Source organism: Scyliorhinus torazame, chromosome 17 (genome assembly GCF_047496885.1).
Source record: "Scyliorhinus torazame isolate Kashiwa2021f chromosome 17, sScyTor2.1, whole genome shotgun sequence".
NCBI classification, from domain to species: domain Eukaryota; kingdom Metazoa; phylum Chordata; class Chondrichthyes; order Carcharhiniformes; family Scyliorhinidae; genus Scyliorhinus; species Scyliorhinus torazame.
This window is the reverse complement of record NC_092723.1, coordinates 101,313,320-101,338,104: the sequence shown is the minus strand read 5'-3', so window position 1 is coordinate 101,338,104 and position 24,785 is coordinate 101,313,320. Positions and strand designations below refer to the sequence as shown.

The 24,785-nt window shown below is 48.2% G+C and overlaps 1 protein-coding gene across 1 annotated transcript in view; it reads right to left on the bottom strand.

Annotated features, from left to right (window-relative positions):
• Positions 1-24,785, bottom strand: part of LOC140393558 (LITAF domain-containing protein-like) — a 51,395-nt gene that overhangs the window by 18,080 nt on the left and 8,530 nt on the right. The window contains exon 2 of the mRNA XM_072479848.1: positions 3,598-3,876. Within this exon, the coding sequence (XP_072335949.1) occupies positions 3,598-3,857 (260 nt within the window). The 5' untranslated portion in view covers positions 3,858-3,876. The remainder of the gene's footprint in view (positions 1-3,597; positions 3,877-24,785) is intronic.

The following is a 24,785-nucleotide window of genomic DNA, read 5'->3' as shown; positions in this document are numbered from 1 at the left end:
ACTGTCAGCGTCCCCCCAGTCCTGCCTCCACCTTTTGAACGAGGTGTCTGTGAGCGCCGGCCCAATCCTGTGGTTGTTGCAGATGGGGGCTTTAGCGGATACTATTGGGCTGGTTGAGTACTTCTTGGATGGGGATGGAAGTGCCACCATGGCTAGGGCCCGGAGGGTAGCCCCCCTGCAGGAGTCCTCAACCGTGAGCACCCATTCGGCCTCCGGCTCCTTTTTCCACCGCTTTACTCTCTCTGCTGTCGCAGCCCAGTGGTAGTACTGGAGGTTTGGGAGGACTAGTCCTCACATGGATTTTGTTCTCTGTAGAACTTTCTTTGGGATCCTTGCATTCTTCCCTCTCTCTGTTTAAACAGCATTCCTTCCAGTGCCACCCCTCCCCCTTGCGGGTTCACCGGGAAGACTCTTGCTTTTGCCCAGGTTGAGTTTGTAGCCCGAGAAAGCCCCAAACTCTTTCAAGAGCGCCATGATTCCGTCCATGCTCCGTGAGTCCGAGATGTAAAGGAGCAGGTTATCTTCATAGAGCGAGACTCTGTGCTCTCTCCCTCCTCTTGGATCCCCTTCCAGTTCTTTGCTGTTCTGAGCAAGATCGCTAATGGCTCTATCGTTAAAGCGAACAGCAGCAGGGGATAACTGGCACCCTGCCTTGTGCCCCAGACAGCTGGAAGTACTTAGAGCTGGCGAAGTTTGTCCGTACACTCGCCATGGGGGCATTATACAGCAGTTTCACCCAGGTGGTGAATCCTGTTCTGAGCCTGAACCGCTCCAGTACCTCTTTGAGGTGCTTCAATTTGACTCTGTCGAAGGCCTTTTTTGCGTCCAGGGAGACGATCACCTCAGGTGTTCTCTCCTCAGATGGGGTCATGATCACGTTCAGCAGGCGCCTGATGTTCGATGTTAGCTGTCTACTTTTGACAAAGCCCGCTTGATCCTCTGCGACCACCCCGAGTACGCAGTCCACCAGCCTTTTGGCAAGGATCTTGGCCAATATTTTTGCGCAACGTTTAGTAGCGAGATGGGTCTGTCGGAACCGCACTCTGTTGGGTCTTTGTCTTTTTTAGGTATCAATGAGATTGAGGCTTGTGCCAGCATGGGCAGCAATGTGCCCCTCGCCAGTGAGTCTGTGAACATCTCCAGCAGGTGCGGGGCCACGGCTGTCGCGAATCTTTTGCAGAAGTCCGTCCGGTCCTGGCCCCTTTCCCGCCTGCATGGAGCTAATACTCTCCATGATCTCCCCCAGTTCTAGCGGTGCTTCCAGGCCTGATTTCCCATCCTCCCCCACAACTGGCATGTCCAGTCCATTAAGGAACTGCTTCATCCCCGAGCCCCCTGCTGGGGGCTCCGAGATGTACAGCTCCTGGCAGAAGGTCTTGAAGGCTTTGTTGACATTGTCTGGATCCATTATTAATGTGCCTCTGCTATGCCCAATTTGTGTAATCTCCCTTGTGGCTGCCTCTTTCTCAGCTGGTGCGCCAGCAAATGGCGAGCTTTGTCTGCGTGCTTGTATGGGGCCCCCATGCCTGGCGGAGTTGGTGCGCCACTCTCCTCGTGGAGAGCAGGTCAAAGTCCATCAATAGTTTTTTCCTTTCCGCTAGGAGCTCTGTGATTGGAGCTCGGAGTATCGCCAGTCCACCTCCAGTATGGAGTCAACTAGCGCCTCGCAGAGCGTGGAATGTGAGGCCTCCCCGTCTGGTTGTTATTTATATATTTGTCTATGGCCTGTGATATTTTCTCGCAAAAGGCCAGTAGGGCCATGTCCAACTTCCATGGGGGGATTTGTGCACTGCTTGTCTCCAACCTCATATCCATGTAATATGGAGTGTGATTGGAGATTACGATCGCGGAATATTTCACCCTAACCAACCCTTGAAGCACCGATTTCTCCACTACAAAAAAGTCGATCCTTGAGTATATGCTATGCACTTGGCAGACAAAGGAGAACTCCTTCTCCCCTGGGTGGGTGAATCGCCATGGGTCCACCGCCCCCATCTGCTCCATAAAAAGGCAAAGCTCTTTTGCCATGCAGGAGGTCTTTCCATTTAAGGGTTCAACCTGTCCATCCGTGGGTCCTGTACACAGTTAAAGTTCCCCCCATGATCAGTCGGTGCGTACCTATGTCAGGAATTTCCACCATGGTCTTCTTTATAACAGAAGAACTCCCATGTGACTGCTTGGAGACAGTGGACTGGTCCATATTTAAGAACTCAGTGACCAACCTAAATGAGTATGCCACCACCGTCACAGACTCCCTGAATTCTGGAACAACCCACGTGGTTTGGAAAGTGTCAAATGCAACTTGTTCAAAGAGAGAGAAAGAAAACAGGGATCTATAAACCCGTTAGCCTGCATCATGGCCTGGGATAGCGAGATTCCGTGGAAATCCCTAATTTTCCATAAAATGCATAGATTTACATGGCGTGGAATACTGAATTGCATCCCGCTTTACAACCGCAAGGGGGTTGTAAAACTGATTCAACTCAGCTCCGGCGGAAGAACTCCGTCGGCAGGATCCTCCGCTTCGCCGGCAGAGCACTCACGCCCGTGGATTTCCCGACGCCATGGGAGTGTCCATAATGGGAAAGCCCATTGGCCTACTACTGGGAGGGAGGATCCCACTGCCGGCGGAGGGGCGCTGTACCAGAAAATGGGAGGGCCGGGACAGAGAATCCCACCCATAGTCTCCCAAATGGAGAATCCAACACACTATATTTTGGCCTCAAATACTTCCTAATGAATTCCACAGGCTCATCACTCTCTGGGTGAAGAAATTTCTCCTCCTCTCTGTCCTAAATGGTCTACCGTGTATACTCAGACTGTGTCCCCTGGTTCTGGATGCACCCACTATCAGGAACATCCTTCCTGCATCTATCCTGTCTGATTCTGTCAGGCTTTTATAGGTTTCTATGAGATTCCCCGCCTCATTCATCTGAACTCCAGTGAATACAATCTTAACCAATTCAATCTCTCCTCATACATCAGTCCCACCATCCTAGGAATCAGTCTGGCAAACCTGTGCCACACTCCCTCTAGAGCAAGAGCATCTTTTCTCAGATAAGGAGACCAAAACTGCTCCAGATGTGGCCTCACCAAGGCCCTGCATAATTACAGCAGGACATCCCTGCTACTGTTCTCGAATCTTCTTGCAATGGAGGCCAGCATACCATTTGCCTTTACAGCCTGCTGTACCTGCATGCTTACCTTCAGTGACTGGTGTACGTGGACATCTAGGTCTCGAAGCACATTCTCCTCTCCTAATTTATGGCCATTCAGATAATAGTCTGCCTTCTTGTTCTTGCATTACAAATTGGATAACCTCACGTTTATCCAAATTGTAATGCATCTGCCATTCATTTACTCCTAATCACATGAAGGATCTTTGCATCCTCTTCACAGGTGACCCTCCCACCCAACTTGGTGTCATCTGCAAATTTGGAGACATTACATTTTGTTCCCTCATCTCAATCATTAATGTGATTAACAGATTGAAGATACCCTGTAAACCCATTCACAAAGAATAGATTGAAGATAGCCTTTAAACCCATTCACGAAGAATACATTGCATAAGCAAAGAAAAAAATTCAAAGCACTTACCCCAAGAACATTGTTGCGCCGAAAATGATCCAACCCAGGAGACCTACTTTGTAGGTGACCTGAGTCATAATTTCGTACCCACAGCTGGGGTTTGGGCAAACTGTGCGAGCAGGACGGTCAGTAAAAGACGCAGCAGCAAACGCAGGTGATACTGGCTGTTGTACGATTACTGGGGCACGGTTTTGATTTGTCATCGCAGTTGATGGCTGACCTGGTCCTTTCTGGAACTCAGCTTGCATTGGTGCTGAAGTGGCATTCATCTCTTGATATTTGGATTCCCTGGATGATTATCAATGAGATGAAAAAATGTTAGAACCATCGACAGGTATTGCAAATTGTGCCACAAGAGAATGATGGATTTTTCTAAAGTGGGTATTTTCACACACCCAAGGCTGTAGGATCTGCATCAAAGGTTCGCTTTCAGATGAAAAAAATAAATATTTGTAACTTTTAAATTTGCTGACAAATACTCAGTTGTCAAGTTGAAAGGACTATTGTACCAAGAAACTGCTGATATGAAATTCCTCTAACATTGTAACTCACTCATGAACTCATTCAAGGAAATGGCTGAACGAATCTGCTAAAATATGGCACCACAATATTTTGTTAAAAATCAATAGAGATATAATGGTGCAGAGGTTGCGAGTGCGCACTGCCCGAGGGTAAAACTAACAGTAATATCTGCATATGCACACTAACAAAGGGAAATCTGGAAGCTGTTGTCAGAAATACCCTGATGATTCACAGAGGCCAGAACATTCAACCTGTTTCCGCTGCCTGGATCATCTGGTCCTGCCCAATGATAGGGGATACATACAACGGGACCAGAAGATCCCATCACTGGCCAATGACAGGCCTTTTCCATTGCTGCAAAACCATCTTACACCATCACCCACACCCGCAGCAAGATGTCCACGGCCTGGGGCACTCGGTGTGGGCGGTGGCCGAGGCCCAGGACAGGAACACCCTGTCACAGGCAGCCATGAGCCAGGACATTGGAGCGGCACTCTGGAGCATAGCCCAGTCACAGCGGGCCATGACTGACGACATCAGTGGCATTTCCCAGACAGAGGTGGTACAGTCACTGGCTGGTGTGCAACAGACCCAGAGGTTGGTGGCACAGTCACTGCGTGATGTGGCATAGTCTAAAGGGAGGTGGCCCACTCCCAGCGCTCCATGGCTGCGAGCATCGACACTGGTCTGGGTGGGCATGGGCCTCCAGGACTGGCAGCACCAGCTGGCGGGGGAGCCTCAGGGGTTAGCTTGCTCGCACCCCTGTCCCATGGAGTAGCCCAGGGGCCATCGGTCACCCTGAGGAAGGAGAAGGTGATGGCGCCCGTGCTGGTGACTCCAGCAGGGGAGGTGCTGGAACAGCACAATGCCTCGGATTCCCCTGATCTCTCCTGCCTCTGGTGGGCAGGGGGCAGAACAGCGCAACACCATGCCACCTGGGACAACCGAGCAGCAGCCGGGCCCATCCAGGCCTGGCACCCCAAAAGACAGCTGCAAAGGGGACCCAGGTCACAGGGTAGGAATTGCAGCTGACCATCTCTACTCCTGATATACCACCGTGGGTTCCACTTGACATAGCATTAGGGCCTCTAAGACACCAGTTAAGTTGGTATGGGTGCAGGGCGTGGTATAGCGTTATGGGCTAGGGCACAAAGTTGTATATTTTGTTCACATTAAGCACCTATGCACAACATCACAACCTGCCTCAGTGCTCTGTCAGAAGGGTGTGAAGGATGGGTTTGTCTGGGCTGGCCGCAGAGGGGGAACGGGACGGGACGGGACGGGGTGCCCAGGGTCCACAGTTCGGACAGTGCTCATCGCTCCGGTGTCCCACCTACCGTCCCCCCCAGGGATTCAATAGGACCGTGTGATTGAATGGCCAGATCGCCTGCAGGGATCACCCAGGTGGATGGTGGAAAGAACGGGTTGTCGTCATCCTCCATCCCATGGACCAGACCCGCTGTTACTGTCCACCCAAGGGTACTGGTGGCTGGCAATACCCATGCCGGTGGTACGGTCCACGGCCCCTGCCCGGTACCCTCCTGCATTGCCCTTGGGTGAGCCATGTGCTGCCCTGCTCGTGGGTGGTGACCGATTGGGGTGGGGGGGTGGAGTTTGTGGGAGGGAGGTGGGATGGGGGCACCCATACGGTCGGTATCACTCGACACAACCAGGGGCCACCGTGGGCGGTGAGTGGGATGCGCAGCAAGGTGGCTGCCTTGCAGGCCCGGTCCCATGGGGGCCACCTCGGCCCCACGACCCATCCGCTGGTCACCCCCCGGGCTTGGTGGGGGCCCCTGGCCCCCACCCCTTTCCCCCACCAGCCCTGTCGGCGGCAAGACTGGCAGCCTCTGCGTAACCTACCTCCTCTCTGTTCCTCACCAGCCTGTTTCCCGATTTTTAAAAACACAAGTGACTCTCACCGTCGGGAATTCCCCCTGGCGGAGAAAGAGCATTGCTGATGCCCCGGGAATACCAGGTCAGGCCCGCTAGTGATATGTAAACGGCGTTTACTGTACATGCGGAGTAGAACGCATTGACGCCGCTGTCGAGGCGCCGGAGCATTGGAAATTGGCAGCCCCCTGGCTCCTGCCACAATTTCGGCTTCATGAACGATTCCCGATTTCGGCATCAGCCCACGGAGAATCCCGCCCGAGCTCAATTCTGGAATCAATCGAGTGAACCTCCTCTGAACTGCTGCAAATGCAATTACAGCCCTCCTCAAATAATGGGACAAAAATGTACGCAGTTCTCTTGGTGCTGTGGCCCATGATGATTTCAGATATACACTTGTGATGCAGCGCATGGAAGATCAGCAGTACATGAACATCAGCCAGCACTTGCCTGGTTACCACTGCTGACTCCCTCACTGTGTGAGTGTATTAGTCTTGCTCCCACATAGCCTTGAGTTTATGGCCCATTTCATCTTGTTTATGTAACAAATTTGTGACTAAAACCTTGGACTGCTGCCATATAATTTAAAAGCAGACTTCAAGGTTCGCACTTTTCCTCAGCCACGAATTCGGCATATTCGCTCAATGTCTGCTTGCTGGCCTTACACATATTTATAACATCTTCAATCGACAACACCAGTTTTCTCAACATTTTCTCGTGCAACCGTTCATCGTTTATTCCGAACACAACTTGGTCCCACAGCATAGACTCGGAGAATGAGTTAAAATTCCAGGACTGTGACTTCTGGTGACAGCGGGCGGGAGGCGGCCGCACAATGGAGGGCTCCCGTTCGGGAACGGCATTTTCGGGGCTTTAAGCCCGGTCCCAGGGTCCACGGAGGCGGCAAAAGCAGGGAGAAGGCACAGAGGAGGCACAGTGAAGGCACAGTAAAAAAAGAAAAATGTCGAGGGTGAGCAATAAAACGGCCTTAAACAAAACAGCTGACGGTCTGTCGGGGGGTGGAAAGGTCACCACAGGGTCACCAAGGAAAATGGAGGCTGGAGCACCAGGGGAGGCCGCATTGCTTACGGCTGAAGAAATAACTCAGGTGATGGCTGCGGAATTCGAAAAGCAGTTGGCGCAGATTGCAAAATGCATGGAGACGGTGAGGAAGGAGATGAGGGAGGTTTTGAGTGCGCTGGTGGAGGAGGCGGTCTCCCATGTGAGGACGGCGGTGGCAAGCGCAGTGGCGGAGGTGCGAGAGCAAGGGGAGGCGTTGAAGGAAGTGGAGGAGTCATTATTGCAGCACGGTGATCAACTTGCCCAGATGGGGAAGGAGATGCGGAAGGTGATGGACACTAACAAGGATCTGCGAGGAAAAATGGAAGACCTGGAAAACAGATCCAGGCGACAGAATTTGAGGATTGTGGGGCTGCCCGAAGGAGTTGAAGGACCGAAGCCGACTGAGTATTTTGCCGCGATGCTGGCAAAACTATTGGGGGAGGGGAAGGATCCCTCCCGATATGAACTGGATCGGGCTCATCGGTCGTGGAGGCCTGTACCAAAGGCGAGTGAGCCGCCAAGGGTAGTGACTCTGTGCTTCCGTAGGTACAGTGTGAAGGAGAAGGTCCTGAGCTGGGCCAAGCAGAAGCGGGTGGTGCAGTGGGCTGGAGCTGGTATACATGTATACCAGGACTTTACGGTGGAGCTGGCAAGGAGGCGGGCTGCCTACAACCGGGTGAAGAGGCACTGTACATTAGCAAGGTGCAGTGCGGCATTGTATATCCAGCGAAGCTGAGGGTGACTTACAAGCTCAGGGACTTTTATTTTGGAACGGCGGAAGCAGCGGAGGAGTTTGCGAAAGCAGAAGGACTGTGGCAGAACCTCATGACTGTATTTTCTTTTTTGTATCACTGCACGCGGGTGTAGAGGCTAAAGCAGCCAATGTTGTATACATTTGGATAAGGGAAGGGACGGGACTTTCACTCGAAATGAGGGCTCTTTGGGGAGTAGGTGGACATGCGGGGTTTGTGTGCTAAAAGGGGATCTTTGGGCTTTCCTAGGGCCGGGCAAGGGGGAAAGGGACCCGGGCGGGTCCTCCACGCTGGCCGGTTTAAGCCGGCCAGTGAACGGGAGTGAGGTGGGGGGAGGGGCTGCGGCCATCGGAGCCTGGCAGAACAGGGTCCGAGTGGTCTAGCCGGGGTGGAAAGTTGGGGGGAAGGAACCGAGGTTGGGAGGAGGAGTTTTACAAGAGGCAGTGGACGGGAGGAGCTGGAGATTTGCGGGGGGGGGGGGGGGGCGGGGGGGGAGCTGTGTAGATTAAGGGTGACTACGGGTAATCCCTGATTCCTTTTTGTCATTTGTTTATGTAAACATGCGGGTTGAGGTTTGGGGGTTGGTGGGCAGATGGGATCGTTGTTATTATGGGGATTGACATATCTTGCTGATTATTGTTTATTGTTGATGGATGTAAATGTGGGAGAAAATGTGAAAAAGGAGAATTAAAAAATTTCTTTTTTTTAAAATTCCAGGACTGTGCTCGGAGCTTGAAAGCTGTGACAAAGGAATACTTTCCCCCGAGCTACAGCCCTTTCCGAAACATGTAGCACTCATAAATTTCATTCACCTGGTTCTTACAGTGTGTGCCAAACTTCTGGAGCACCATGCTGTATTTATTTTTGTCCTCATCTGCACTGAATTCTAAAACGAATAAATAACTCCAATGCCTGCGGTCCAGCCAAATTTAGCAGGACAGCTATCTTATGTTGGTCTGATGCATTTTCAAGCGCGGAGGCAGAAATACAGATTTCAAACTGTTGCTTGAAGAAAGCCCAGTTCTGGCATAGTTTACCGTGTGGCTTGAAGTGGTCAGGCTTCTTGAGACCTTCCATCTTCTGATCAGTCTTTACTGTAGATTTTTTCTGAGATGTAGCTTCTGGATTGCTTTCTTCAATCTCCAATGCTATTCTACACTAATCTAATTACCGTTTCTTTCAAGGAATAGACTCCTGGTACAATGTGGTGTTCTTTGTGTTGCTTATTTAGGATGGTTGACATAATGTTTCACAAAGACCACAGTATAGCTTTTACTTAAACAAGTTATGATTTTATTGACACTACTAAACTGGGTTTCAACATTTAGTCCTTTTAGAATACAGAATTGATCAATAGCATCTAACTACACTCACCAATGCTAATCTCACTAACTGGTATAAACTATAATCTAACCTTCTCACACTAACTGCTCTTATGACCTTCATTAGCTGTCTTCTGCTTCCCCTATGGTCTAGCCATGATGTGGAATTGCCAGCGTTGGACTGGGGTGAGCACAGTAAGAAGTCTTACAACACCAGGTTCAAGTCCAACAGGTTTGTTTCAAATCACTAGCTTTCAGAGCACTAGCTTTCGTAGCACTCCTGAGGAAGGAGCAGTGCTCTGAAAGCTAGTGATTCGAAACAAACCTGTTAGACTTTACCCTGCTGTTGTAAGACTTCTTACTAAGGTCTAACATTTCTATAGTAGTATCTGCAGCTCCATCTAGTAGCTATTCATGGTACTACATTAACCCGTGTAATGCTGATAGTTATGATAATACCACACATGTCTCTTAATTTGAAAGAGTTATCCAAACAGTCCCATCGATCATTTTTCTCGTTTCAGATATTTAGCTAATTTTCTATTGAAAGTTACTATTTAATCTACTTCGACTTCCTTTTCAGGCAGTGCAGTCCTGATCACTGTGCTGAATTCCTTTGGCATTCTGTGTCGTCCCAACACAGTGATGACGTGAGGCACCATTCGGCAGCCATTTTGAAATTGTACCTTTTAAATTGCCTCTCCTCAAGCTGCACAATAAAACGTATTTGCTTCCCATGTCTCTCGAGGAAATTTCATCTGCCAATTACCTGCCCATTTCATCACTCTCTCTTTGTCCTCCTGAAGTTTGTTACTATCCACCTCATTGCTTACTTACTATCCAATTTGAGATCACCTGCAAACTTTTGTCCGTGCAGCTGGGTTAATATACATAGCCTAATATACAGATATATCAAAGAGATAGTGGTGCTAATAAGCAGAGGTCTTGTGGCGCAGTGGGTCGCATCTCTACTCTGGGTCACAAGCTGCATGTAAGTTCCAGTTCAGGACTTGATGGCCATGCACTCTGTAAATACTTCCAATAAACCCAATGCAAAGACTGGGCGAGTTCCTGGTCAGCCATACTGCAAAAGCCACTGAGTCCATGTGTTGCCAATTCTCTATTAGAATCACAGAAAGAGGCCATTTGGCCCATTGTGCCTGCGTCGTCTGAAAAACGAGTCACCCAGCCTAGTCATACTTTCCAGCTTTCAGTCGTAGGTTTCTGCCTCTACCAGCCTTTCAGGCAGAAATTTCCAGAACCGTTACAACCCTCTGGGTGAAGAAAATGTTTTCCTCTTCTCCCCTCTAATCTTTCAGCAAATCTATGTCCCCTAGTCACTGACCTCTCTGTTAAGGTAAGTCGGCCCTTCCCACCCACTCTATCCAGGCTCCCCACAATTTTGTACATCTCAATCAAATCTCCCACCTCAGCCTCCTCTGTTCCATGGAAAACATAGAACATAGAACAGTACAGCACAGAACAGGCCCTTCGGCCCTCGATGTTTTGCCGAGCATTGTCCGAAACCAAGATCAAGCCATCCCACTCCCTGTCATTCTGGTGTGCTCCATGTGCCTATCCAATAACCGCTTGAAAGTTCCTAAAGTGTCTGACTCCACTATCACAGCAGGCAGTCCATTCCACACCCTAACCACTCTCTGAGTAAAAAACCTACCTCGGACATCCCTCCTATATCTCCCACCATGAACCTTATAGTTATGCCCCCTTGTAACAGCTACATCCACCCGAGGAAATAGTCTCTGAACGTCCACTCTATCTACGCCCCTCATCATCTTATAAGCCTCTATTAAGTTGCCTCTCATCCTCCTCCGCTCCAAAGAGAAAAGCCCTAGCTCCCTCAACCTTTCCTCATAAGACCTATCCTGCAAACCAGGCAGCATCCTGGTAAATCTCCTTTGCACCCTTTCCAATGCTTCCACATCCTTCCTATAATGAGGTGACCAGAACTGCACAGAATACTCCAAATGTGGTCTCACCAGGGTCATGTACAGTTCCAGCATAACCCCGCGGCCCTTAAACTCAACCCCCTGTTAATAAACGCTAACACACTGTAGGCCTTCATCACGGCTCTATCCACTTGAGTGGCAACCTTCAGAGATCTGTGGACATGATCCCCAAGATCTCTCTGTTCCTCCACATTCCTCAGAACCCTGCCGTTGACCCTGTAATCCGCATTCAAATTTTTTCTACCAAAATGAATCACCTCGCACTTATCAGGATTAAACTCCATCTGCCATTTTTCGGCCCAGCTCTGCATCCTATCAATGTCTCTTTGCAGCCTACAACAGCCCTCCACCTCATCCACTACTCCACCAATCTTGGTGTCATCAGCAAATTTACTGACCCACCCTTCAGCCCCCTCCTCCGTTACGTAAGTCATTGATAAAAATCACAAATAGCAGAGAACCCAGCACTGGTCCCTGTGGTACACCGCTGGTAACTGGTCTCCAGTCTGAAAATTTTCCATCCGCCACCACCTTCTGTCTTCTATGTGATAGCCAGTTACTTATCCAATTGGCCAAATTTCCCTCTATCCCACACCTCCTTAATTTCTTCATAAGCCGACCAATGGGAACCTTATCAAACGCCTTACTAAAATCCATGTACACGACATCAACTGCTCTACCTTAATCTACACACTTAGTTACCTCCTCAAAGAATTCAATCAAATTTGTGAGGCAACACTTACCCTTCACAAATCCGTGTTGACTATCCCGGATTAAGCTGCAGCTTTCCAAATGGTCATAAATCCTATCCTTCAGGACCTTTTCCATTAACTTACCGACTACCGAAGTAAGACTAACCGGCCTATAATTACCCTTTCTTGAACAGAGGAACAACATTCACCACTCTCCAGTCCTCTGGCACTATCCCCGTGGACAGTGACGACCCAAAGATCAAAGCCAAAGGCTCTGCAATCTCACCCCTTGCCTCCCAAAGAATCCTTGGATATATCCCATCTGGCCCAGGGGGCTTGTCGACCCTAAGGTTTTTCAAAATTGCTAATACATCCTTCCTCAGAACATGTACCTCCTCCAGCCTACCCACCTGTATCACACTCTCATCCTCAAAAACATGGCCCCTCTCCTTGGTGAACACTGAAGAAAAGTATTCATTCAACGCCTCTCCTATTTCATAGAATTTACAGTGCAGAAGGAGGCCATTCAGCCCATCGAGTCTGCACCGGCTGTTGGAAAGAGCACCCTACCCAAGGTCAACACCTCCACCCTATCCCCATAACCCAGTAATCCCACCCAACACTAAGGGCAACTTTGGACACTAAGGGCAATTTATCACGGCCAATCCACCTAACCTGCACATCTTTGGACTGTGGGAGGAAACCGGAGCACCCGGAGGAAACCCACGCACACACGGGGAGGATGTGCAGACTCCGCATAGACAGTGACCCAAGCCGGAATCGAACCTGGGACCCTGGAGCTGTGAAGCAATTGTGCTATCCACTATGCTACCGTGCTGCCCATTTGTTTTTGTTTTTTACAAAGGTTTGGCTCGAGGGATGACTTTCAATAGATCGCAGCGAGATAGCTGCTCTGCTACGTACGAAACCCTGAGCCAGAATCAGGTCGTCTGTGAATATTTTAGCACCAGGTTCCCCATGAACATTGTGTGCGTATAGAGAGAGAGGCGGCGCCCATCCGAATTTCTTCTGACTCCATGAACAAGTTCCCACTACTGTGCTTGATCGGCCCTAACCTCATCCTGATCATTCTTTTATTTCTCCCATAAGAGTAAAAAGCCTTGGGGTTTTCCTTGATCCGATCTGCCAAGGACTTCTCATGCCCCTTCCGAGCTCACCTCAGCCCTTTTTTTAGCTCATTCCTTGCTACCTTATAACCCTCAAGTGACCCAACTGAACCTTGTTTTCTCATCCTTACATACACTTCCTTTTTCCTCTTGACAAGACATTCAACCTCTTTTGTGAACCATGGTTCCCTCACACGGCCATTTCCTCCCTGCCTGACAGGGACATACCTATCAAGGACACGTAGTATTTGTTCCTTGAACAAGCTCCACTTTTCATTTGTGCCTTTCCCTGACAATTTCTGTTTACATCTTATGCTCCCTAATTCTTACCTAATCACATCATAATGACCCCTCCCCCAATTATAAACCTTGCCCTGCCCTATGTTCCTATCCCTCTCCATTGCAATAGTGAAAGACAGCGAATTGTGGTCACTATCTCCAAAGTGCACTCCCACAAACAAATCTAACACTTGGCCCAGTTCATTACCCAGTACCAAATCCAATGTGGCCCCCCCCCTCTTGTCGGCCTATCCACATATTGGGCGAAATTCTCCGGAAACGGCGCGGTGTCCGCCGACTGGCGCCCAAAACGGCGCAAATCAGACGGGCATCGTGCCGCCCCAAAGGTGCGGAATGCTCCACATCTTTGGGAGCCGGGCCCCAACCTTAAGGGGCTAGGTCGGCGCCGGACGAATTTCCGCCCCGCCAGCTGGATGTAAAGGCCTTTGGTGCCCCGCCAGCTGGCGCGGAAATGACATCTCCTGGCGGCGCATGCGCGGGAGCGTTAGCGGCCACTGACAGCATTCCCGCGCATGTGCAGTGGAGGGAGTCTCTTTCGTCTCCGCCATGGTGGAGACCGTGGCAGAGGCGGAAGGGAAAGAGTGCCCCCACGGCACAAGCCCACCCGCAGACCGGTGGGCCCCGATCGTGGGCCAGGCCACCGTGGGGGCACCCCCCAGGACCAGATCGCCCCGCGCCCCCCCCCCCAGGACCCCGGAGCCCGCCCGCGCCGCCTTGTCCCGCCAGTAAGGTAGGTGGTTTAATTTACGCCGGTGGGACAGGCATTTTAGCGGCGGGACTTCGGCCCATCCGGGCCGGAGAATCGCGCGGGGGGGCCCGCCAAAAGGCGCGGCGCGATTCCCGCCCCCGCCGAATCTCCGGTGCCGGAGACTTCGGCAACCGGCGGGGGCGAGATTCACGCCAGCCCCCGGCGATTCTCCGACCCGGCGGGGGGTCGGAGAATCTCGCCCATTGTGTCAGGAGACCCTCCTGCACACACTGTACAAAAACTGCCCCATCCGAACTGTTCGACCTATAGAGGTTCAAATCAATATTTGGAAAGTTAAAGTCACTCATGACAACTACCCTGAGACCTCCACACCTATCCATAATCTGTCTTGCAATTTCTTCCTCCACATCTCTATTACTATTTGGGGGCCTATAGAAAACTCCTAACAACGTGACCGCTCCTTTCCTATTCTAACTTCGGCCCATGTTACCTCAGTAGGCAGATCCCCTTCGAACTGCCTTTCTGCAGTCGTTAAACTATCCTTGATTAACAATGCTACTCCTCCACCTCTTTTACCACCTTTCCTACTCTTACTGAAACATCTATACCCCGAAACTTCCAACAACCATTCCTGTCCCTGTTCTAACCATGTCTCCGTAATGGCCACAACATCGTAGCCCCAAGTACCAATCCACGCTCCAAGTTCACCTACCATATTCCGGATGCTCCTTGCATTGAAGTAGACACACTTCAACCCACCTTTCTGTCTGCCAGTACACTCCTGCGACCTTGATAACCTCCTCAGTACCTCACTACTCTCAACACTGGCTTCTGGGCTACAGCTCGTTTTCCCATCCCCCTGACAACTCCAGCCTCTCGAATCTTTCATCATAGCTCCACGTTTCCGGTCCTGGCAACATCATCTGTCAGGAATGTGGAGAGTTAACGAGATTAACAGCAAATTTGAGATTAAAATAAAATAACAGAAATGTAATGACACCAGCAGGCATCTAGAGGAATAATTAGATGTGATTTTGCCCAGTAACAAAATTAGGAGGAGTTTGGAGGCATTGAGGTGTGAATGGGCATTTCAAAAACATTGTTTACTAGAGCTCAGTGGGTCTATATGAATGATAACTTCAAAAGGCAAGGAATTTGAGAGAAGTAGACAGCTGAGTCCACAGAGGAGAATAGTAAAGAAATTGAACAGTATAACTGCTGGCAGCCTCATTGTTGAAAGAGGCTCGTGTCCATCCAACAGTCAGACAGGTCACTTCCATCTATGATTCGAGCCACGGAGGCCTGTTCCATTTAACATTTAGAGTCACAGCAGATTGCAAATATTCTCCTCTAAAAGACATAATTTTGTGCCTTTGCCAAACCAGAAAGAGACGTTTTCTCAGACTTGGTAACCTAAGTGGTATTGTGTGGTAACTATTAGCTGGATTTGACAGATAGAGTCAGTAATCTTGGATGTTGTTTGGGAAAAGGGGTGCCTCAGTTTGTTCAGGGATCTAGGGTATATATTGGGAACAAGATAAAATACTTAAGTGTCATAGTGTATACTCGGCTTTTGTTGTGAGTTTTTTCTTTTCTATTACTTTAATAAATATTCTTTATTTTTTGTTTACACAACAACTTGTTCCTCACTTGGTTGTATATTATTCCTCACATTATTCTAAAAAATATATACCATTGAGAACCAATGTTTCAAGTTATCCTTCCGGTCTTTGAGACACTCTCACAGATAACGTCAGCGGGGTTCTTAACAACATTGGGGGACCTTGGCTGGGATTTAAAAATGCATAATTCCTTTTGGATGTAGAGGATTTGTGACTTTTTAAATGTAACAAGATTGAAGAATCATGGAACGGAGTGAGAATGTGTAATTTAAATAAGGAGACTGCAAAGATGGCTCTTTTTCTAGCCCTGGCTTATTTAATAATAATAATAATCATCTTTGTTATTGTCACAAGTAGACTTAACATTGCAGTGAAGTTACTGTGAAAAGCCCAGGTCGCCACATTCCGGCGCCTGTTCGGGTACACGGATAGAAGTCAGAATGTCCAAATTACCTAACAGGTTAGGTGGATTGGCCATGCTAACTTGCCCTTAGTGTCCAAAAAAGGTTGGGTTGGGTGGGATGACTGGGTTGCGAGGATAGGGTGGGGTTGTGGGCTTAGGTGGGGTGCTCTTTCCAGGGGCCGCTGCAGACTTGATGGGCAGAATGGCCTCCTTCTGCACTGTAAATTCTATGATTAGAACATAAGAACATAAGAACTAGGAGCAGGAGTAGGCCATCTGGCCCCTCGAGCCTGCTCCACCATTCAATGAGATCATGGCTGATCTTTTGTGGACTCAGCTCCACTTTCTGACCCGAACACCATAACCCTTAATCCCTTTATTCTTCAAAAAACTATCTATCTTTATCTTAAAAACATTTAATGAAGGAGCCTCTACTGCTTCACTGGGCAAGGAATTCCATAGCTTCACAACCCTTTGGGTGAAGAAGTTCCTCCTAAACTCAGTCCTAAATCTACTTCCCCTTATTTTGAGGCTATGCCCCCTAGTTCTGCTTTCACCCGCCAGTGGAAACAACCTGCCCGCATCTATCCTATCTATTCCCTTCATAATCTTATATGTTTCTATAAGATCCCCCCTCATCCTTCTAAATTCCAACGAGTATGGTCCCAGTCTACTCAACCTCTCCTCGTAATCCAACCCCTTCAGCTCTGGGATTAACCTAGTGAATCTCCTCTGCACACTCTCCAGTGCCAGTACGTCCTTTCTCAAGTAAGGAGACCAAAACTGAACACAATACTCCAGGTGTGGCCTCACTAACACCTTATACAATTGCAGCAGAACCTCCCTAGTCTTAAACTCCATCCCTCTGGCAATGAAGGACAAAATTCCATTTGCCTTCTTAATCACCTGTTGCACCTGAAAACCAACTTTCTGCGACTCATGCACTAGCACACCCAGGTCTCTCTGCACAGCAGCATGTTTTAATATTTTATCATTTAAATAATAATCCCTTTTGCTGTTATTCCTACCAAAATGGATAACCTCACATTTGTCAACATTGTGTTCCATCTGCCAGACCCTAGCCCATTCACTTAGCCTATCCAAATCCCTCTGCAGACTTCCAGTATCCTCTGCACTTTTTGCTTTACCACTTATCTTAGTGTCGTCTGCAAACTTGGACACATTGCCCTTGGTGCCCAACTCCAAATCATCTATGTAAATTGTGAACAGTTGTGGGCCCAACACTGATCCCTGAGGGACGCCACTAGCTACTGATTGCCAACCAGAGAAACACCCATTAATCCCCACTCTTTGCTTTCTGTATACCACCTTCAGCTGTATCAGCCCTAACCTCCCGCATGAGGTGGAGGCGTTCACTCTCCAGAGCACCTCACACCAGAACCTCTCCTCCATATCCTCTCCCAACTCTTCCTCCGACGTTTGCTTTGATCACTTCCAGTGGTACCTTCTCCCCTTCCAAAATAGCTCCACAACCGCCGACACTACCCCCTTCTCCAGTCCCCCTGTGGTCAGCACCTCCTCCAGCAATGTGGAGGCCAGCTCCACCAGGAAGCTCTGTATCTCCTTTCTGGCAAAATCTCGAACCTGCATGTATCTAATCAGTTCACCCTGCTCCAGCCCATACTTCGCTCTACTCATGCTACTACTTTCCCCTTAATGCCATGCATCTTTATCTTATGCAACAACCTTTTGTGTGGCACCTTGTCAAAGGCTTTCTGGAAATCCAGATATACCACATCCATTGGCTCCCCATTATCTACCGCACTGTTAATTTCCTCAAAAAATTCCACTAAATTAGTTAGGCACGACCTGCACTTTATGAACCCATGCTGCGTCTGTCCAATGGGACAATTTCCATCCAGATGCCTCGCTATTTCGTCCTTGATGATAGATTCTAGCATCTTCCCTACTACCGAAGTTAAGCTCACTGGCCTATAATTACCTGCTTTCTGCCTACCTCCTTTTTTAAACAGTGATGTCACGTTTGCTAATTTCCAATCCGCCGAGACCACCCCAGAGTCTAGTGAATTTTGGTAAATTATCACTAGTGCATTTGCAATTTCCCTAGCCATCTCTTTTAGCACTCTGGGATGCATTCCATCAGGGCCAGGAGACTTGTCTACCTTTAGCCCCATTAGCTTGCCCATCACTACCTCCTTGGTGATATCAATCCTCTCAAGGTCCTCACCTGTCATAGCCTCATTTCCATCAGTCACTGGCATGTTATTTGTGTCTTCCACTGTGAAGACCGACCCAAAAAACCTGTTCAGTTCCTCAGCCATTTCCTCATCACCCATTATTAAATCTCCCTACTCATTCTCTAAAGGACCAATGTTTACCTTCGCCACTCTTTTTTGTTTTATGTATTTGTAGAAACTTTTACTATCTGTTTTTATATTCTGAGCAAGTTTACTCTCATAATCTATCTTACTCTTCTTTATAGCTTTTTTAGTAGCTTTCTGTTGCCCCCTAAAGATTTCCCAGTCCTCTAGTCTCCCACTGATCTTTGCTACTTTGTATGTTTTTTCCTTCAATTTGATACTCTCCCTTATTTCCTTAGATATCCACGGTCGATTTTCCCTCTTTTTACCGTCCTTCCTTTTTGTTGGTATAAACCTTTGCTGTGCACTGTGAAAAATCACTTGGAAGGTTCTCCACTGTTCCTCCACTGTTTCACCATAAAGTCTTTGCTCCCAGTCTACCTTAGCTAGTTCTTCTCTCATCCCATTGTAATCTCCTTTGTTTAAGCACAAAACACTAGTGTTTGATTTTACCTTCTCACCCTCCATCTGTATTTTAAATTCCACCATATTGTGATCGCTCCTTCCGAGAGGATCCCTAACTATGAGATCCTGAATCAATCCTGTCTCATTACACAGGACCAGATCTAGGACCGCTTGTTCCCTCGTAGGTTCCATTACATACTGTTCTTGGAAACTATCGCGGATACATTCTATAAACTCCTCCTCAAGGCTGCCTTGACCGACCTGGTTAAACCAATCAACATGTAGATTAAAATCCCCCATGATAACTGCTGTACCATTTCTACATGCATCTGTTATTTCTTTGTTTATTGCCTGCCCCACCATAATGTTACTATTTGGTGGCCTATAGATTACTCCTATCAGTGACTTTTTCGCCTTACTATTCCTGATTTCCACCCAAATGGATTCAACCTTATCCTCCATAGCACCGATGTCATCCCTTACTGTTGCCTGGATGTCATCCTTAAATAACAGAGCTACACCACCTCCCTTACCATCCACTCTGTCCTTCTGAAAAGTTTGATACCCTCGGATATTTAACTCCCAGTCGTGACCATCCTTTAACCATGTTTCAGTAATGGCCACTAAATCATAGTCATTCACGATGATTTGCGCCATCAACTCATTTACCTTATTCCGAATACTACGAGCATTCAGGTAAAGTACGCTTATGTTGGCTTTTTTACCCCTGTTCTTAATCTTACCACCTTGATCAGTAACCTCTCCTAAGTTATATTTCCTCTTAACCTTTCTCCTAATTTTCCTTGTCATCGAACCCATATCTTCCTGTAACAACCTGCCGCGTCGCTTACCATTAATGTTTTCACTTCCCGTTTTATTTCTTTTAGTATTCCTGGTCCTATTCACTGAGCTCCCCTCAGTCACTGTACCTTGTACTGTCGCCCTTTTTGATTTTTGACTCTGGCTTCTCTGCCTTACATTTTCCCCCTTACTGCCTTTTATTTCTGTCCCTGTTTTACTACCTTCCAACTTCCTGCATCGGTTGCAATCCCCCTGCCACATTAGTTTAAACTCTCCCCAACAGCTCTAGCAAACACCCCCCTAGGACGTCGGTTCCAGTCCTGCCCAGGTGCAGACCGTCCGGTTTGTACTGGTCCCACCTCCCCCAGAATGATTCTATGATAACAGCATGTCTTTCGGGGCTCCTGGGAGGAAACTGGAGCACCTGAAGGAAACCCGGTCAGACACGGGGAGAACATGCAGACTCCGCACAGACAGTGACCCAAGCCAGGAATAGAACCTGGGACCTTGACGCTGTGAAGTAACAGTGTTAACCATGGCAGTGTTAACCGTGCCACCCAGACAATATAACCTTCGCAAATTTGAAAATTGTACCTAAAGCTAACTTGATGGAAGTGGCAAATAAATTATGATATCTACAGGAGCTAAGAAAGTGAAGTATTTACAAGCAAAGCAAAGTTGTGTCAGACAGACTGAGTACTTCGAAAATGGGGAAATGTAATGAGCAAAAATTCAATCACAAAAAGAATAGAAATGAGGAAATTAGAAATGCAAGAAAGAGAGAGTTTTCCCAGGGTAAGTGGAATTGCAGAAGTTAACAATGGCAGAAAGAGAAAAGGATAAAAAGAGAGAGAACATTAAGTTAAAATGCTGCGACTTGCAGCCTGGACAACGGAGCTGAATGAAGAAGAAAGTAGTTCTTGACATGAACCTACTGGGGAGATATTTAGATTTATACAGGCACTTCCAAAATTTGATGAAAGGGACACAGGTATTTTTTAATGCTTTTAAGAAAATAACTAAACAGATTAAATGAGCACAAGATATTTGGACATTGCTCTTACAAAGTAAATTTGAGGGTATGACTAGTAAAGTCCATGTGCCTTTGTCGGAGGAAAGATCTGGGGAATATCAAACAGTGAACAAAGCTATACTGAGTTAGTACCAGAGGCTTACAGACTAAAATTTCAAAATATAAAAAAACAGTAGTCTGGACAGATTTACAATTAATTTGAAAGGGTTAAAACAAAGTAATTTTGAGAGGTGGGTGAGAGCATTAAAAATAGCAAAAATCTATCAAGCCCTTAGAGAAGTAGTTCTGGTGGAAGAATTTAAAGACTCATTAGCTACAACGATAAGGGCTCAAGTTGAGGAACAAAGAGTTAAGACTGAAAAACATGTGGTGGAGCATGCTGACGATAATGAGTTAGTTCATAGGTCAAAACATTTTTAGCAACACTCTAAGGAAGGTGCGATACAAGCAAGAGAGTGGTTAAACCTTCCAAAGAGACTTCACCTCAAAATCAAAAAGATGGTACTCTAGGGATAAGAGACATGAGGAAAGCTAGATGCTTTCACGCTAATAAACTGAGCCACACAAAGTCTGTATGCTGCAGTGTTAAACGGAAAGCCAGTTGGAGTTATTAATCTTAAAATGGGAAATATGAAATTAGAGGTTCAATAATAGGAAAAGCAGATAGGATATATACACAGAGGAAAAGGCTAAACAATAGGAATAAAAATGTGGGACAAATGGTACAGGAGCAGAATGACCAGCAGGTGGCTCATGTGTTTAAGGATTTTGTGTGTGAAGGTTAAGTATTCCCATGTGAACAGACTAGAATGGGGAAAGATATTAAAATCTTAAGATGTACAGGCATGAGTTAATCTTTAATATTGTGGGATAAAGATTTTTGTTGTCCAGAAAGGATATTGAAGGAACGGCGCCACAGTCTGGGGGTGAGCCGTTCCACTGGCACAGGGGGCTTCAGCGGGGGCTGGGGGGACTGGTGGGGGGTGGTCTGGGGGTTTTGAGTGGGGTTTATGGGTGGGTACTATCTGGCAGGCCTTTACGTGGCGCGGCTGCTAACCCCCCACCGGCGGAGCATCGATGCGGGGGTATCGCCGACCTTTTGGTCGTAAGACCAGAAGCTTCCTCCAGACATTTCCTCAAAATCTGAGGATCCAGCCCAAAGACTTTGGATGGGATTCTCCAATCCCGCGGCCAAGTTCCGGCCGGCACAAGTTCGTGCATGCGCGGAACGGCCAGCGTGATTCTGCGCATGCGCGTGGGTTCCCCTCTCCGCGCTGGCCTCCGGGCAATATGGCAGAGCCCTACGGGGGTCTGGCGCGGAGGAACATAGGCCCCCATGGAACCAGCCCGCCTGCCAATCGGGATTAATTCTCCCTGCAATATTAGATATAGTTCATATGGTCATAGATGAGAGATTCGTTGTAAAAGTGAAATGTATCCCATTTAGTGATAACACAGTGGCTCGCCAAATTTGGCATATTGCTGAGAATTTTGAAACCCAGCTTATTTCTCGTTTAAAGTCAGCGCAGGAGTTCTCAATACAACTGGATGAAAGTACAGATGTTTCAGATTGTACAATCTTGCTAGTTTACGTTTGGGCTAGGTATGTTTGGCACTATGAATTTATTGAGGATTTGCTGTGCTACCAGACTTTACCAACCCACACGACTGGCACAGAGAATTTTGAAGCTTTGAAAGTTTTGTGGTTGGAAAGTGTGGGTCCGACTGGGTTTGTTGCAGAAGAATCACAAACGATGGAGCAGCCAACATGACTGGGAAAAACAGCGGAGTTATGGGAAGGATTAAGGAGGCAGCTGGTCAGGACATTGTTTTTAAAAAAAATATTTTTATTCTCCTCAGTTTTCACATTTTCTCCCAAATTTACACCCACCAACAATAAACAATAATCAGTAACAAATATGTCAATCACCATATCAATAACAACTATCCCTTCCTCCTACCAAACCTCAAACATTAGTCCGCATGTTAACATAAATGACAAAAAGGAATTAGGGATCACCCATAGTCACCATGAACACACACAACCCCCCTCCCCCCAACCCTCCCACCCACCCGCCTCCCAACTAATGTTCAATGTTATCCAGTTCTTGAAAGTGCATAATGAATAATGCCCATGAATTGTACAACCCCTCCATCCTTCCCCTCAGTTCAAACTTAACCTTCTCAAGAGTCAAGAATTCCAACAGGTCCCCCCGCCACGCCAGGGCACAGGGTGGAGAGGTTGCTCTCCAACCCATCAGGATCTGCCTTCGGGCGATCAACGAGGCGAAGGCTACAACATCTGCCTCAGCACCCGTTTCCAACCCTGGCTGGTCCGACACCCCGAATATGGCCTCCCGGGGGCCCGGGTCCAGTTTCACGTGCACCACTTTAGAGATTACCCTTAAAACCTCCTTCCAGTAATTCTCCAGCTTTGGACAGGACCAAAACATATGAACGTGGTTAGCCGGGCCCCCCCTCGCAACGTTCACACACATCTTCTACTCCTTCAAAGAATCGGCTCATCCTCGCCCTCATGAGGTGTGCTCTTTATACCACCTTCAGCTGTATCAGCCCCAACCTCCCGCATGAGGTGGAGGCGTTCACTCTCCAGAGCACCTCACACCAGAACCTCTCCTCCATATCCTCTCCCAACTCTTCCTCCCACTTTTGCTTTGATCACTTCCAGTGGTGCCTTCTCCTCTTCCAAAATAGCTCCACAACCTCCGACACTACCCCCTTCTCCAGTCCCCCTGTCGTCAGCACCTCCTCCAGCAATGTGGAGGCCAGCTCCACCAGGAAGCTCTGTATCTCCTTTCTGGCAAAATCTCGAACCTGCATGTATCTAATCATTTCACCCTGCTCCAGCCCATACTTCGCTTCCAGCTCCTTCAATCCTGCAAACCGACCCCGAAGAAACAAATCTTTTAGTGTCTTAATCCCCTTCTCCTCCCATTTCTGAAAATTTCCACCCCACTTCCCTTGCTCAAATCTGTGGTTCACCCGAAGTGTTGGCGAAACTGCCTCCAAATTCTCAATGAAGCTATTATTACCGGACTCCCTGAATATTTCCCCATGGCCATCGGGGGGGCGCTGTTGCTAGTGCTTTCAATCCCGACCCCCTGCCGGCAGCTCCGCCACCCTGTCCCACCCCTCCATACTGTCCCTCCCCCCGCACACCTTCCAATTGGTGTCCCCTTACTTTACTTGGGCAGCTCGATAGGACAGTAGTTAGCACTGTTGCTTAACAGTGCCAGGGACCCGGGTTCAATTCTCAGCTTGAGTCACTGTCTGTGCCGGTGTGTGGGTTTCATCCCCACAACCCAAAGATGTGCAGGCTAGGTGGATTGACCACGCTAAATTGCCTATTAATTAATTAAAAAATTAATTTGGTACTCTAAATTTATAAAACAAAAAGAAAACTGTCTGCGCGGAGTCTGCGCGTTCACGGAGTCTGCCGTGTCTGTGTGGGTTTTCTCCGGGTGCTCTGGTTTCCTCCCACAAATCCCGAAAGACGTGCTTGTTAGGTGAATTGGACATTCTGAATTTTCCCTCAGTGTACCCGAACAGGCATCGGAGCGTGGTCATTTTATTTTTATTTTTTAATATAATCTTTATTGCCACAAGCCGGGAATCGAACCTGGGACCCTGGCACTGCGAAGCAACAGTGCTAACTTGTGTGCTACTGTGCCACCCGATACTAGGGGATTTTCACAGTAACTTCATTGCAGTGTTAATGTAAGCCTACTCGTGACACTAATAAAGATTTTTTTAAAAATTACTCCACCCCACCACACCAGCTCCCCCTCCCCCCTCCGAGGATTCTGCCAGCATCACTGCAGGGTGTTGACACTGGGTTGCCACTATCAGCGCATCTTGCCCATGGGGCGGACGATGTTGATGACTCATTGTGAGATCAGCTCTGGTGCTCCTCATCGTTTGACAAAGTCTGACTCCTGCCTGCATGATCGCATTTCACTGACCGTCCGAGTGATTGTTGAATGTGTGATGGCTATTCCATCTCACAGGCCATTTTTACCCTTTGATGAGGGGAGGGGGATCAGTTATGGAGATGGTGGTGGGTCACTCACTGGGTAAGCTGTCCTACAATATGGGCTCACACTTCATTCCCTGCCCCCTCTGAGGGTGACCCCAGGTGGAATGTCCAATTGTCCTGTGGGCCCTGCCCCATACCATCCTCCAACATCCATACGAAAACCACCAACATATCACATCCCCCACCTG